Below are 17,388 nucleotides of genomic sequence, written 5' to 3'. Positions count from 1 at the left end.
TTCTTGGCTTGCGGTGCAATAGGGAGGCTCAGAAGAAGCAGCGGCTCCTCGGGCTGATGATGAAAGTTACTGGCACCGGTTGCACGCAGCTCTCGTGCTCGCTCTCTCCCTGACAGGGCCGCTCCCGCCGAGCGCGAGGGGGGTGTACCACAGCTGGGGGCAATGAAAGCCGAGAACACCGGGAGAGTAGGCGTTTGCAACGGTAGCCTTAGGGCACCCAGCAAATATTTTTCCCCACATGAGGTCCTTTCAGATTCCCTGTACCGTAGACACTACTTTGATTTAAAATGCAGTCTGCTTCTTTCTTGCTTTCCCTGTTTGTTCAGTGTATTTCTGCCCCGATTTCCACTTGTCTGCATACATATTTCCTTTTCACTGATGACTACTGTGGATTCATTTCAATAAGCCCCCTTCTGCTCGCCTTTCTCCCCTCATTCAGCAAATAATATTAACAGGTTTCCTATAGATTTCAAATGCCACTACCACCTCTCTCGCCAATCCCTTGTTCTCAGACTCCTATTAGCATGTTACCTCTGAACTCTGCTAATTAAACATCTGGATGCATTGAAAAGCTGGCAAAAATATCAGGCTGATTCAAAGAACTCTTGGTGTTTGCAGTCGGTGCACAATATACTACACAACAAAAAACGGCCTTTCCAATGGGCAGTCACTTTTATCTTTCAATTTGTAACAAATGCCCTAGTAATAATCAGATTGGCCATTCAGAGGTTTCAACCTGTCAACCACACAATTCTAACTTATTTTGGAAAAGAAATAAGATTTGAAATAAATAGCAATGCCCCAATGATTTTCAAAACTGGATTCTAAACTAAACGCAGAGCCAATTCAAAATCGGGACTCACATTCTCATCTAGTTATGTGCTATAAATTCCAAGCAAATGTTTCAGATTTAATCATTGCCTATTACACAGGGCCAACCCTCTAAGACCCCTGTTTTCTGAGAGAACAGCAAGACTTCTGTTGAATGCAGGAAGGCCACAAGCAAGCAGACCAATCATGGCATGCAATCCCCAAATAATAATTCATAGGTAAGCCCAGTACACGGGCAAAGGCCTACTTGCCAATTATCACATTGGATAACAGCCCATACAGTATGTCTAGACTGTTATAGAGAAGTGCGAATGACAGTCACACTGCATGTGTGGGTTTCTTTTTTTCTTCGGGCTATTAACGGTTCCTTTATTGTTCTGAAATGGAAGCTGTGGCACCCTCCTGACAGCCAGGCTCGGGGTGTCAGATATGGGCATATCAAATGTTCACTTATTTTTATTTTTAGGGCCTGTTCCTTTTAAAAGAATAAAAATAAAAGCTAGCAAAAAAGAGGGTGGTTAAATTGTCTTGAAGGACCAAATGTGGCATTCACTGAAGCTAGCTTTGCCAACCAGTTAGGGACTGTGCCATTTGGCTCAATTGGGGCTGATGAATATCAGGGACATTGGTTTCTTCCGGATGTGACCAAGTCATTCACTATTAAATGTTCACCTGCTAGATGTATGCCCTTGCTTGAAAGGAGGCTTGGACAAAGGCATATACATGACATGTGGAAAACCCATATTTTCCTGATCCTTAAAATGAATTTGAAAAGCTACAGCTTTTCAGGGACAGCATGCACATTAATGCCTTGATAAACATGGACAGCTAGTTCATGGTATGCTCTCCAAAAGGAATTGGAAACATGTAGAAATTAGTTAATATTTGCCAGGTATGACACTAGGTACTTCCCCATGTATCATTTCAACTAATCCTTGCAAAAACCCTGGTAGGTAGACATGGCATTCTCATTTCCATTTTATAGATAAAGAAGGGGAGACTGAATGTGGTTGCACAGTTGGGAGAAATATGGGAGTCATATCACACCCAGTGTATTGACTACAAATCACATGTTCATCATCATCATCATCATCATCATCTAAGTACTATTACTAGTACCGAGCCAGGCTCTAAGACTTCCAATCGCCTGACTAATTAATGCAGGTATTTAGAACATATGAAATGGTTGAGATCAAAGAACCAGACTATTCTGATTCTATCTAATCTTTTTAAAAAAAATCTTTTTATTGATTTCAGAGCGAGGCAGGGAGAGGGAGAGATAGAAACATCAATTATGAGAGAGTCATTGATCGGCCCCTTGCTGGGGATCAAGCCACAACCTGGGCATGTGCCCTGACCAGGAATCAAACCTCGATCTCCTGGTTCATGGGTTGACACTCAACCACTGAGACATGTCGGCTGGGGGGATTCTATCCAATCTTGACTTTGCCACTTACAATCTATAGGATCCTGGACAAATCAGTTCAACTCTTGGATTTGCTTGTAGAGGAGTTTCCTCACCAACAAGATGGGGATAATTAAATACCTACCCTATGAGTTGTTGTAAGGATCTCAGGCTATAATAATCATAAAGGCCTTAGCACAGTGTTTAGTATGTAGCTAGCACTCTTGATAAACGTTAGCTATTGTCATTCACCAAATTCTAGACTGTGCAGACTAAAAAAGAGTCTAGGCATAGTGTCCTAGGGGTAGATGCCAATGGTCTGCAGTGACAGCTTAAAATGTTCAGACTCACTTCTATTGTTTCTGTTGAAGTTGTTTTATCACTGGCCAGACGGCAATTAACTTCTGTGGAGCATATTCAATTCGCTGGAATGTGTTCATTTTGTGAACTCTGCTTGGATAGGTTGTCAGATAGGTAGGACCCTAAGTGGCTCTAAATAGACACTAATGCCACAGTGAATCATCTTTGATTAAATTTTACAAATTCTGAATTCCTTATCATTTGGACAGGGGCTGGACTGAAGCTTAACCTTTTCAGCATCTATAGAATATAGGGTCTGCCAAGCAAGTTAATAGTGAGAAAGAAATTGAAGGGCTGCTCATTCCAATGACTCAGTTAAACAAAATTGTGGGCATTTTAGAAATCCATAAACAATGGACTAATAATAAATCAGATAAATCCTTCATAAACTTTTATTAAAGCAGGCCCCCTACTAGGCATTAGCTTAATGGTTGCTGTTATATGCATTGAAGATAATGTGATTGTAATTCCTTTGGGAATAGCCTGTAATTCATTTTTTCCCCCCATTTATTCAGACTGGCTTTCACCCCAGCATTTTGCTGTATTAGTAAAAAGAAAGTGGGGAGAGGCTCAAGTGCATTCAGAATTTGACCTGCTCAAAACATTGTTATTGCTATAACCACATGCAAATTACTTTTTTTGTGAGGAAAGTACATTGTTTATGTGCCACTAATATTTAGGTTTTCCCAGTCCTCACTTGTTATCAGTGGCTTCCCATATCACTCATAGTAAAAGCTCATGTCCTGACAATGACTTACTTCCTCACAGTTTGGTTCTTCACGGTCTCTCTCTTACCTCTCTGATCTTACCTCCTATTATCCTGCAGCCCCCTTCCCACTATTCCTGTGTCTGGAATGTTCTTTCCAATAGCAACATAGCTCACCCCTCACCTCCTTTAAGTCTTTACTCAAATACCACCTTTCTGGTGAGGCTTTCTCTGACCACCTTATTTAAAATTTCACCCCTCTCCTACATTCCTTATTTTCTCTCCACCCCTGCTTCCCCCTGCTTTTAAAAAAATTTCTTCATCACACTGTCTTTTATCATACTATTTTTAAAATATTGGTTTATTGCTCCCCTGGCATGGCTCAGTGGTTGAGCGTCGACCTAGCATCCAAGATATAGAGGTTCGATTCCCGGTCAGGGCACATGCCCAGGTTGCAGGCTCAATGCCCAGCAGGGGGCGTGCAGGAGGCAGCTGATCAATGACTGTCATCATTGATGTTTCCCTTTCTCTCTCCCCCTCTCTTCCTCTCTCTCTGAAATAAATAAAAATACATTAAAAAAAATTAGTTTACTGTCTGCCTCTCACAACTAAAATGTAAGCTCCATGGAAGGGTGGATTTAGTTTTTTTTATTCATTGCTATTTCCTCAATGACTAGAATAGTACCTGGCTCAAAATAAGCATTCAATACATATTTATAGCATGTCCTAAAAGTCTCTTTCTCTGACATTTGTAAATTTACCTAGAGACAAGAAACATTCAACCAATGCTTCAAAATATGTTATAGATTCTTCATTGATATCACACCTTTATTACTTTAAAGGTAGTTGTCACATGGTTATCCTGTGACTTTAAATCGCTGTGCTTCAAACATTATCTCATTTCTTTACACCATTGCCAAGTAGGCAGACATCAAGTGTTACCAGCCTTAGTTGATAGATAATGTGACAGATCCAGTCGGGGTGGTTAACTGAGTTACACAGTTTAGATTTTCCAACTTCCACTTGTATCACTTGGCAGTTTAGGCTCTTATAACTGATGGTCCTTTTATAAATGGATTGCTTGAAAACGGGGGGGGGGGGGGTATGGTTAGAAGACAATACTTAGAAATGTGCTTTCTGATGTTAGGCTTTCTATCCCAGCCAAATCTTAAAAGTAAATGTACAACGGGTGTCTGGTCCTTAAACAGAACAAATGTTATTAATTCACTGTTCCCTCTATTTCCCTTTCCTTTTTATTAAACACTGCAGCATGCTGGTGACATTCAAAACATGAAGCTTATTGATCCATGAGCTTGTATGTGTTCATAATTCACCCATGGTGCTGATTTCCAGATCTAGAAACAGTACATCATAAACCAGGCTTGCAAATTGCTATTGTTCTTAATGAATGGTGACTTGTTACGAAGAATGATCCCTGGAACATTATTCTCTTTTAGGCAATTAACTTACTGATTTTACCAGTGAACAGGAATATGGACCACAGGAAGACTCTGTACCAGGGACGCGTGGATAACCATGTGACAACTACTTAAAAGATCAGGGGGAAAGGCTGTTTTGATTAAACACTCATATCTTTTTTTAAAAAATATATATCTTTATTGATTTCAGAGAGAGGAAGGGAGAGGGAGAGAGAGAAACATCAATGATGAGTGTCACTGATCGGCTGCCTCCTGCACGCCCCCTGCTGGGGATCGAACCCCCCAACCTGGGCCTGTGCCCTGACCGGGAATCAAATCGCGATCTCCTGGATCCTAGGTCGATGCTCAACCGCTGAGCCACATCAGCCAGGCTATTCTGTATCTTTTTAATCTCCTTGACAATCTTTGCATAGTATCACGGCCAGTTTCCTTCCTCTATGACTGGAGTGCATAAAATGTAATCTTTGTTTGATAGATGAACATCTTACGAAATTCACATTGTTCTGTATGATCTAGTCAGTGTCCACCTTTATATGCTCATCTCCCACCAGTCTCTCCCTGACTCACTGTATCCCACCCACCATGACTTGCTTTTCCCTCCTAGGGGAGACTGGTACATTTCCACCTCTGGGCACTTGTACATGCTAAATACTTGGCACAAAGTAGTAATGAATAAATAGAACACTGGGTACCCAATATGGTACGTTTGCCTGAAAGGTAAGCATTTGAGTCAAACAGCTGGATCAGCGCTGTCCAGTAGAACTTCCTTCGATGATGGGAATGCTCTAGATATGCACTAATAGAGTAGTCACTAGCCTCATGTGACCGCTGAGCACTTGAGATGTGACTAGTGCAACTGAGAAACCGAACTTTTCATCTTATTTAAGTTAAATTTAAAGTCACATGTGACTAGTGGTCACATATCAGATAGTGCACATTTTTGTATCTCCAAATAGTTAGATATCGGATGGTCTATAAACTTAGCTAAACAACATTAAGAAATTTGAAATTTTTATGAAGTCCGATTTATCATTTCTTTTCCTATTGCAGTCTCGTCCCTTGCTTTTATAGTTAAAATCCCTTCCCATCTTGAAATCTGTCACTGATATTTTCTTTTAATTGCGTTTGAGTTTTCTTTTACTTTTAACTCATTCATCAGCTGGAGTGTTTTTATTTATCTTACTTTTTGGAATATAGTATGAATTGAAAATCTAAGTTTTTTCCTTAATATTTGTCTCAGCACCATTTATTTCATAACGCTTCTTTTCCCCACTAATTTTTGATGCTGGCTTTATAGCATACTAAATTTATATTTGTGCTAGGTTGTGTTCCAGAGTTTTTATTCAGTTATATTAATTTGTCTACTCTTACATCAATACCACTTTGTTTTAATTATCATAGCTTTAAAATACTCTTTAACGTCTGATAGTTCTAGCTTGCTCTTGCTAGTCTTTGTTTTAGCTACTCTGATTCAGTTAATATAATGTCTAAACTTTTTTCCTCATGTCATTTCAGATGTGCGTGTAATGTAAGGTTATCATATCTTCCAAACCCCAAATCAGGACACATGATTGACACGTGAAAATGTGGTCACCATAATATTAAGTCACCTTTTCCAAGCACAGTGTGATGCACATGATACGTAAATGAGGTCAAGGCATTTGATAGTTTGTGATTTCTATAGTAATTCATTTTCCTATATACAATGCCTAAGATTCTTTTCCTTTTCCTGCATATTAATTTTTTAAAAATCCAAGGTTATTCGTTCTCTCTTCTGTTTTTACTGTTCAAGGAGCTCTTAGGTAGCTCCTAGACCAGCTGTGTCACCCACATATTCAATGCAGCCCAATTAGTTACTAAGAGTCAGAATGCATTGAATCAGAGTGTAACTAAAGTCAAAGCTGCAGGAAATAGCAGCAATACTAATGAGTTATTCAAAGCTGATTAGAATGCAAAAACCTCAGCCACTCTTTAAGTATCAGCTATAATGTGGAGTAATCAGGTAGCAGGTACTTGAAGCAATTGCTTGAAAATGTTTGGTTTGTTGTTTTGTTTTTTTTTGATTGAGAAGATTTTTGAAGAATTACATTTAAAAAATCAGGACCATGTTTTTCTAAAAGGTTCAATTGGCACTTTCTGATTTAATTAAAGTGCACACATACATGCACAAACAAGTATGCAAATATTAATCATTAGTCATAGTCAGCTAAATGAATTCTGAAACTACCGAATGAAGGACACTTAATGTATTCTTTGGGATACAATTTAAATAGTATAAAAATGGAATTATTGTCTAAAATCTTAGTCATGTGGCTTTCAGAGGTTATTTAATCTACCTTCCCATCTCAAGATAGAATCAAATCTATATTTAAAATCCATACCATCTTAATCTTACTAAGGGAAGAAATATGGTAATTAAAACTCTCAAGGAGCTTCCCCTTCATACTCCCTAAAGAAATGATCATAAAAATACACTGAACCCATATGGGATGTTTGATTCCCACACAAATATACAATTTTAAAGAAATATTCGGAGGTCAATACACATTCAGCAAAATCTTCTATACCTTTTGTGCCTATCTATACCACAGATATTGAGAATTAATAATCCATTAATCTATTAATATTTAACTGATTTATTCATTAAACATTTTGGCTACCTAGAGGTGACCTTGAGGCCATAAAATGCTTGATAATTAAATATTCAATTATTTTTATCAAGCTGTACTTTATTAAGGCAGGAAATGTATTTTGGCTCAACCCTAATTGAGCCAGAAATTATAATCACAGAGAGTGTTAATGTATTTTCTGAGCAGAAACCTTTTAATCAATATATCAACTGAGAAACCTCTATTACTACCTCAAATCGTGTATGGAATGAGGCAGACCACCTAGGCTTACACCCTGGCTCTATCATTTTCTTGCTATAGATTCTTATTTCACTTCACTGTGCCTCGGTTTCCTAATTTGTAAAGCAGTGTTAACAGTAGTTCTGCCTCAGGGGGTTAAATGAAATGATTCACGAAAGGACTCAGCACAGTGCCTTGTACAGAGCAAAGCCCCAATACAAGCAAGCTAATGTCATTCGTGATTATATTGAGCATGTAACTATGGACTCTGGGTCATGCTTCCATGCCGCAAGAAAATCATATAGGCAGAATATAATTAAGTGCTTGGCTGTATGGTACATGTGCTAAGCACCAGGGGAGACTGGGGTGGTGGATGTCTGAGGTTTCCTGAGAGATATGGCCTGAGTTGGGGCTTCAATGATGGACAGAGAATGATGGGTGTACAGGAGAGGGCCCAGCAGGTAAAGAGGCGTATAATGCAAAGGAAGTAAAGGAAGGAAAAGGTAAGTCTTGGAGGGCCATAAAAGTCAAGTAAATAATTGATTAGTGTAACATTTAATTGAAAATCTCACTCTAGCTTCTCAAATGAGAACTTCAATTTAGACAGGTAGTAAACAATCCTGTCGGAAAATGGTCTGTTATCCTAAGCTTATAGTATCTGTATGTGTGTGGGTGGGGGTGAGGGGAGTGGTGTAGTCTGTCGCCTTTTCTTTTTGTTTTCCTTTTTTAAAATTTATCTTTACTGTTGAAAGAATTACAGATGTCCCCCTTTCTTCCCATTGACCCCTTCTCCCCACCCCCCCAAGCCTTCATCACGGTTTTTCATCTTCTAAGTAGTTCACATGAATGAGCTCTGCCCAAATCGTAGAGCCAGCAGTACACAGCAGAGCTCGTATTTGAGGCCAGAAAGTCTAACTTCGAAGCCCTGTGCTCTTAACCACAAAATTTCTTCCACATAAAATTCCTAAGGTCTTACATCACTTTAAGGTTAAACTGCTAGCCAGGACGAGAAAAGGAGGAAATGCACACTCAGTTCGGTGCTTAAATGAAGATTGCTGCCTTACTGATTTCAACCCCACGTTTGGATTTAAACGACAACGTGTATGTACAAGCGGTGCAGAAAACTGAGGAGCCAAACTGCAAAATCTACTTCACTGTAAGCAAGCGCACGGAAGTTAGGGAGGAAGCTTTCTGTTAATTTTACGTTTCCTTGAGTCGAAAGTTACTATAGGAAAGTGAGCTTTTGTTGTTTTAGGCTCATTCAGAGGTGATTTGTGCTGTTTTGAGGCCTGATTGCACAAAGTATTAGGCGATTTTGTTGGCTTGACTAAAACACAAGTGGTTACCCTGAGGCCTTGGAGCCACATAGGGCTTATAAAACATCATGTGCAGCTCTTGAGTCACGTATAAACGTGTCTACTGTGAATCGTCTTGATGCTGTGTCTTTTGAAAGGTATAAAGTGTTACTAAAAGGTAGAGACACAAGAGAGAGCTCTACCGAACTAAGAACAAAGAAAACAGTTTCACATTCCGCACAGTGCAAGCTACACTAGCACCTGACAGTTTGGACATGGGCACACTGATTTAATTTGGTATACAGCAAATGCCATAGGTATGGGAGGCAACATGTTTGTACTAGTTAAGAAAACCGAGTCTGAAGTCATATCTCCCTGAATTGGAATCTTGGTTCTGTTAATTTCTAGCTGTGTGACCTTGGAAAAGTCACTTACCATCCCTGCTCCAAGCATTAGTTTTCCCATTTATAAATAGGGAAAATAGTACCTGTACCTCATAGTGTTGGTATGGGGATTAAAAGATATATAATGAATGCAAAGAACTCCGAGTATTTCCTGACCACAGTAAATTTTCAATGAACTGAGATTTAAAAAACAGTATGACCTCATCGAACTCAATATTGTTTATATTAAGGATTCGTAATTTTCACTCTTGGCCAGATTGGTTGTCACTGTGCTAGAGGTTGGGCTATTCCTTTCTTATATGAACATTTTATAAATGACTCACCTCCATCATTGTCCAAGTTATCTCCACAAAGCATTTCCATGACAACATTGCAGCCTGTCCCACTCCAACCCACCTGACACACACAGTGCCAACCATTTTGATCCAGAGTACATCGTCCATTTCCAAAGCAGAGCCCCGGGCAGCCATCTGAAAAGACAGCAGAGAGTAACAATCACGGAGACATCAGAATGGCACTGGCCAACAACGCTGCATCTCCCTATAGGGAAGCGGCTAATCATCTGTGCTCCATTCAGATGCGGTGGTGAATAAACGGAATAGGAGCTCACTTGCTTACCCAAACTTCCCAGGGAACCTGCTATCCCTCACTCCGCTGTGCTTTGCCTTGGGGAGCCAATTAAGCATTATCAATGCAAGCCCCAATTCCCAACCTCTGGGTCAGACACGAGGAAAACTATGATGGGGACAAAAAATGTTTTCTGTTTCTTTTTGAAAAATGTATCTCCTCATCTCAATCAAAACTGGATGGATGATACCGTTTGTAGTTATGGCCAAAACGCTGGGAAAAGGCAGCCGTTTCTAAGAAGAGAAACATCCCCTAACTACTACTAGCCTGTGTGGGTTTTTTCCTTGGGATGCATGGCTTTAGGACTTAGGCATGTTGGTATGTAGTTCAGACCTTACCATTAAGTCTTTGCCCATATGGTGCCATAAAAAATGCTGCAGCTGCTTTACATCTAATTCAGTTTTTCTCTTCAAGATTGTGATGAATCTGAAGGCTAAAGAGTGATTTTCTTACTTAGCTGTATGTCTCTCAGGAGCTAGCACAATATTGTGCCTGTAGTGTAAGTGCTCAGCTTACTACAGGCACAAATTTAGACTGCTAAATTTAGACTTTTGGAATTCTAGAGAATAGCTGGATAAATTTAGTTAAGAGAAAATTGTTATGTTTAAATGACTTCTATCCATTGATGAACTACAAACACTGGCGATGCTCTCTAGTTAGACTTTTGATTTCTCAGGGATCCCTTACTCTTCCTACCAGTAGTTCAGAGGTAGGTTATTCCAAAGGGCAACTGTGCATGTGCCAAGTGTTCAGTGGGCAGACAAACAGAGGCAGCAATAAAGGCACAGAGCTTCTAGAAATGTTTCCAGTAGCCATACAGGACCAGACCTGGGTTTTACTGGAGACAGTCCAATCAATATTCTTTTCATTTTCTGTCTTTGTAAGAAAATTCCATAAGTATAAAGGGCAAAAGAAAATGTTTTGTTTTTAAAAAAATCTGCAGATGCAACAGTGTTCCTTCCAAATGTTTTTCCAAGCGACTATCAATAGACCAGAGGAAGGAAAAACTTTAAAATGAAGTGATAAGTGGCTGCTAGAAAATATGAAAATATTACATGTATAGTTGTCCCTTGGTATCTGCGGGTAATTGGTTCCAGGATCCCAGGGGTACCAAAATCCAAGGATGTTCAAGTCCCTTATGTAAAATGGTGTTGTATTTGCATATAACCTATGCACATCTTCCCATATATTTTAAATCATCTCTACATTACTTATAATACCAAATACAATGTAAATGCCATGTAAATGTTGTTATACTGTATTGTTTAGGAATCAAGTTTCAGGAATTTTTGTTTTCTAATACAGGGTGGAGCAAAAGTAGCTATACAGTTGTGAGTACACAAAACACAGAGTTTATTCTTTTATTATTATTTATCAATTATTGTATTATTTTCTGCAGGGACAACTGTAAACCTACTTTTACCCCACCCTGTATTTTCGATGTGCGGTTAGTTGAATCTGCAGATGTGGAACCCACAGATACGGAGGACCAACTGCTGTGTGTGTATGTGTGTGTGTGTGTGTGTGTGTGTATACACATAGTCACCCACTGCTTAATAACAGGAATATGTTCTGAGAAATGTGCCATGAGGCAATTTTGTTGTAGAACATCCTTGAGCATACTTACACAAGCTTAGATGGCATAGCCTACTGCTGCAATGGTATGTGCTCTACTTTTATATGACTTGCAGGGCAAGTTTTTACACCAGCATCACCACAAACGCGTGAGTAATACTTACGCTATCACATCATGCTGGCTATGATGTCACTAGGCAACAGGAATGTTTCATCTCCATTATAATCTTATGGGACCACTGTTATATATGTGGTCCGTCATTGACTGAAACATCATAATGAGGCACAAGGTTCTGTGTGTGTGTGTGTTTGTGCGTGTGTGTGTATACATATATATTCCTCAAGAAGTGGTATAGGATGAATATATATAGGTTTAAGAAAGGAATTTATCTAGTTCCATTTTCATGGCTATACAAAGAATAAGAGAATTTCGAAATAATTTTCAATGTATTCACCCTTCTGAGGCTGAGGTAATGAAAGGCACCAGGATATACGACAGAAAAACCCTTACTATCTCTATCAAAGGCAGATCGGGGGGGGGGGGGATGATGGAGTGCTTCTAGGGGATCATTCCTCTCACCTGGTAAGGACACTGCACGTGGACTTAGAGCTCTATTGTTATGAGAAAGAAAAAGTTCAAGTGTCTGCCTAAGCCTACTTAATTTAATAATCATTTGTATGTGTTACACACACACACACACACACACACACACAACACCTCAAAGACAAGGAAAACAAGCTCTTAAAACTGCTTATCCTTCCATTACACAATATGGCAAAAAATGGACGTTGTGAAAAGAAAATACTTTCTAGTCCAGCTATAATAGCATGAACCTGACAATATTATACTTAGAATTGTCAAAAGTGAAAGGAAAAAACAAAACAGAACAGCAACCCTTCCTTTCCCACATGCACATTTTCCATTTAAAATATTTTTTCTGTTATAAAACCAGTGAGAAAAATCTTACCTCGAACAGCATCTAAGTAGTGAGCTAAAAGGGGGGGGGGGGGGGGGGAAGAGAGTGATTAAATGAGTTTCTGGGAGACCAAAGCTATACAACATGTCCTAATGGTTTACCATCTGTTGCCTGGAAGGAGAACAGCAAACTGTGAACTGCTGACTGCCTGCAGCTCAGAAGTTGGTACACTGGCCTGTGTAGTTTGGGAATCATATTTTCTGTGGGAAAGATATTAATGGCTTTTCTGCAAGAAACTCTATTAGGCTTCCTAAAAAAGTGTCATATTTCATTAAAAGTATAACAACTGCATTTTTACGTTTCAGTAATAACTTTTGTAAAAGAGCACCAGCCAGAACTTCTTATTAGCAGTATCTTTAAGAGGAAGTTCTGGAGTAACCACCTTTAGTAACAATCACAATATATTTTTAAAAATATATCTTTATTGATCTCAGAGAGAGGAAGGGAGAGAAAGAGAGAGAAACATCAATGGTGAGAGTCATTGATCGGCTGCCTCCTGCACGCCCCCTGCTGGGGATCGAGCCCAAAACCTGGGCATGTGCCGTGACCGGCAATCGAACAGCGATCTCCTGGATCCTAGGTCCATGCTCAACCACTGAGCCACAACAGCCGGGCAATCATAACAATGTTCAAATCTTCTTATGTGGAGGCAATAAACTTACTGTAGTGCAGGAATGCAATTACTTAAGCTGCATCTGAGTCTCACCCCTCACCACCTTTTTAATGAATCTTAAATATTCTCCACAGTCACAGAACAGGACTTGCTGCGCCTTTACTACAGTGGTAATGCAGTTTATTAAGATTATGTTATATATATTATCTGTATTACACATTACATTGGCAGGTTCCAACCATTATAACAAAATACCTTGCCCTAGAAATGGAAGCTGTAGTGCAATCTAGTGGGGGCGGAGCCCACAAACAACAAATTGGGTATCCAGACCCCATGCTTGCCTTTACTCTGCATGAATTTTCTGCGTGTTCATGGATTGCCACTGGAGCTCTGCTGTGACCCACTTTCCTTAGCTGAACAATGGAAATCGTCTTTGTCCCTCTGTATATGCAGGAAACTTTTGTGCCAGGTATGTGTCTGTGTCAAGGGCTTTGATATTTTTTCCAGGAAAAGGATGTATTTTAAAATGGAAACCTTCATTATTATTAGTGGTTTTCCTAGGGTGAAGACCATGTGACAGGTTAATTATGATTATATAAGCTTTCTCACACCCACAGGCTCTTCTCCCAGGCAACATCCTGAAAATGAGCGAAATTGGTGACAAGGGATGACAGAGGGTGGATGCCTCAGTACAACCCCCCTATGCTATCCAATAAACAATTCAAAACAGATGTTCTACTGATGGCAGGTCAGGAGTGTCTTCCTCATGTACATTAAAGACAGCACCTAATGACCCAGTGGCCCCTGCTAAAGTCGTCCTATTTAATGAAATTGCTTCTAAGTGCTTTCAACTGACACAACCTGTACTTTTCAAAAGGAAAAGTGGGCAGCAGATGTTAACCTTCACAACAAAAGCACTTCTCTTATTAACTGATGACCCTTTATTCCATTGTATCACCTTTCATTTGAGTATCTCAAAGTACTCGAAAGCAGAAAATAAAAGGAATACTGAAGTAACAAGAAAGGAAATGACACAAGAACTAAGTAAGATACTCTCAGCCTTCCAGTTAACGACACTTTCAAACTATAGCTAAACCTCCTCCTCCATGTCTCCTTCAACTTCAAATTTTATGACAAGCCTGGTGATTGACTCACTAGACTGCTTTTCTCCAATTAATTCAATTTCCTTTACTCAAAGTATGGTAGTACTTACCAATTGTGCAGTGGTCGCCCTCCCATCCGGGGCTGCACTCACACTTTCCATCTTTGCATTGACCATGCTCAGCACAGTGAGAATGACAGGAGCGTTCTTCACATGTTGGGCCTACCCAGCCTTCTTCACACTGACAAATTCCCCTTGAGCAGACTCCATGGCTACCACACTCCATGGTACAGAGCTCTGTGGGAATTCAAAGAAGATATACTCACATATGCTACTAAAACTAAAATTTACTATGTCCAAAGACATTAGAACTACCCAAATGTCACAAAGACCTCCAGCACTTGAGTGAACGTACAAGGAATTTCATAAAAAAGATAGTTAAGTCTCTAAGTATAAAATAAACTCTAAGTCAAATTGATTTTGAGAAGTTCATAAAATGATAATGGCATTCAAGGCTTAGAAATGAAGTTAATGCCAAAAAAATGTCAAGTGGGTTTCACTAAACATTCATTAAGATTGCAAATAATGTTGCTGGGATTTTACGGCACTAGAAGCAGTCATTGGGGGGAAACACACACATGATACAGTAGTGCCCTAACTTCATTAAGGAAGAGACGTTCTAAAATTGCAAAGATAACTAATTAATTTCATCATCTACAAAAGGTAAAGCTGCCAATGGTGATAAATCAACTGTTGTCCTTGAACTTACTAACAATATTTGCATTTATTTCAAGCACTTAAAATGATTCTTAGTTGTTTAAAATACAGTCTTCTTATCTGAAAATGCCACCCAATATTTAGTTTGTATCATCAAGGTGTATAATGGCTCTGCCGAGGTTCTCTCCTCTGTCCCCTTGACTTTTTGTTGAGAAATGTTTTTGTTGATTATTAATAAAGTTATGACAGTAGAGAAGCTAACATAAAAGCTCGGCAAGCCCTTTTCTTGATTGGATACCCTTGCTGGAGGGGGAGAAAGGGGGTTAAAGCAACAGGTTTTGGGTATAATTGGCCGTATATCCTTGAAGGATGCAAAGGGAGTTCTGGAAGCCAAGTTGTCTACCTTCCATAGTCTTAAATTCTTAAACTGGTTTTATATATTAAGAGGTATTGCCATGTGATGATGTCACATTACCCTATGTTACATGTAACTAAGCTTTTTCTATGTAACAAAGGTTCCTATTCTATAGATAGCAGAGTTCTTTTTCAGTAGGAGAGATTATTCTTCTGGTAAAGCCAAGGTTATGGATTTCATTACTATCTAGATCAATTTGTTCACTAATTTATTCCCAAGTATTCTTTGAGAGCGAAGTTCTCATTGGAAGAATAATGGATTCCTCTACATAAAAGCCATGTACACTTAGGCGAGTTACTAATATGCTCTCTTAATCTCTGCTTGTGCAACTACACAATGAAAGTAATATTTACACCTACTAGGGCCATTAGACAGATGTGAAATATATTTGGAGGTAGATCCAACAGGATTTCCTCCTCATGACTGGATATGGGGAATGAAAGAAAGGGAAAAGTAAAAGTTTTGCCTTAAGCAAGTGGGTGGGTAATGCTGCCATTAAGAATAAGGGTGGCCTTGGCTGGTTTGACTCAGTGGTTAGAGTGTCGGCCTGCAGACAGAAGGGTCCCAGATTCGGTTCCAGCCAAGGGCACGTACCTCGGTTGCAGGCTCTCCCCTCGGCCCTGGTTGGGGTGTGTGAGGGAGGCAACCAATCGATGTGTGTGTGTGTGTTTCTCTCTCTCCCTTCCACTCTCTCTGAAAAGCAATGGAAAAAAATATCCTCAGGTGAGGATTAAAAAATAAATAAATAAGGGTGGAAGATGAAACAGATTAACTCTCAGATAACATATGGATAGCCAAGTGAAGATGTCAATTAAGAAGTGGGATATCTGTAAGGATCCTGAAACACTAATCAGAAAGAATATATGCACCCCTATGTTCATAGCAGCGCAGTTTACAATAGTTAAGATCTGGAAACAGCCCAAGTGCCCATCAGTAGATGAGTGGATAAAAAGGCTGTGGGACATTCACACCGTGGAATACTATGCAGCTGTAAAGAAGGATCTCGTAACCTTTGGGACAGTATGGATGGACCTGGAGAGTATTGTGCTAAGTGAAATAAGCCAGGCAGAGAAAGACAAACATCACATGATCTCACTTTTATGTGGAATCTAAAGAACTTAATAAACTGATGAACAGAATAGATTCAATGACATGGAAGCATAGATCAGACTGAGGAATGTCAGAGGGATGGAGGAGGGCAGGTGGGTGAAGCCGGAGAGAGTAACCAAAGAATTTATATGCATATATGCACAACCCAAGGACATGGACAATGGTGGGGAGAGGGACTGGGGTGGGGGATGGGACGGGGTGGAATGGGTCATTGGGGAGAAAAAGAGAGACATCTGTAATATTTTAAACAACAACAACAAAATAATAAAAATAAATAAATTTTTTAAAAAAGAAGTAGGATATATGAATTTGACGGACTAAGTTGGAAATAGGAAATTGGCAATCGTTGGCATCTAGGTGATATTAAAGGCATGAGACCGGATGATACCCTAAAGAACAAACAATAGAAGAGCCTCAAAAGTGAGCTCTGAGGTTCCATGATTTAAAAATAAGGTAGCAAAGGTGGAACCATCAAAGGAGAGTGGGAGGGAGAGGGCAGTGAGTGATAGGAGGAAATCCAGGAGACCATAGTGTAACTAAAGGCAAACGGGGACACTTTTACAAGGATAAGGGAGTAGTTACCTGTATAATACTGGAAATAGTGAGTGACTTTAGGAAAAGCTATATTGATTAAGCGGTCTTTGTAAAGCAAGATTGGAAGGGGTGAATGAAAACGGTGACTGGAAACGTGGGTGCGTGATCACCAAATTGTAAGAAAAGTCCAGGTCCCGGAAAATACAAAAAAGGAGGGGTTGGCCTAATAATAAATGGTAGATCAAGTAGGTTAATCTTGAAATAGCACCTCCTTTCTATACCTTGGTTCTGAATCTCTGATTGATAATCTGGATTTGACATTTCAATTCTTGTAGTGAACTTCGAGATTGTAACTATGTTCTCCTTAGCGGCTTCCCCAAGACACTGAAAGCTAAACTGAAAGGGCCTTTCTAAGATTAGAAAGTTAAA

General features: G+C 39.6%; 1 protein-coding gene across 2 annotated transcripts in view; it reads right to left on the bottom strand.

Annotated features, from left to right (window-relative positions):
- TENM1 (teneurin transmembrane protein 1) overlaps window positions 1–17,388 on the bottom strand; it is a 319,040-nt gene that overhangs the window by 157,393 nt on the left and 144,259 nt on the right. For both annotated transcript variants that reach the window (XM_087829353.1, XM_087829352.1), the window contains exons 9-10: window positions 14,295–14,480; window positions 9,613–9,759 (exon numbers count right to left, since the gene is read on the bottom strand). In XM_087829353.1, coding sequence (XP_087685479.1) covers window positions 9,613–9,759; window positions 14,295–14,480 — 333 coding nt within the window. The remainder of the gene's footprint in view (window positions 1–9,612; window positions 9,760–14,294; window positions 14,481–17,388) is intronic.

Source organism: Miniopterus natalensis, chromosome X (genome assembly GCF_054644295.1).
Source record: "Miniopterus natalensis isolate mMinNat1 chromosome X, mMinNat1.hap1, whole genome shotgun sequence".
Taxonomy (NCBI): Eukaryota; Metazoa; Chordata; class Mammalia; order Chiroptera; family Miniopteridae; genus Miniopterus; species Miniopterus natalensis.
Note: the sequence above shows the minus strand (reverse complement) of the source record. Positions and strands in the feature narration are given on the sequence as shown.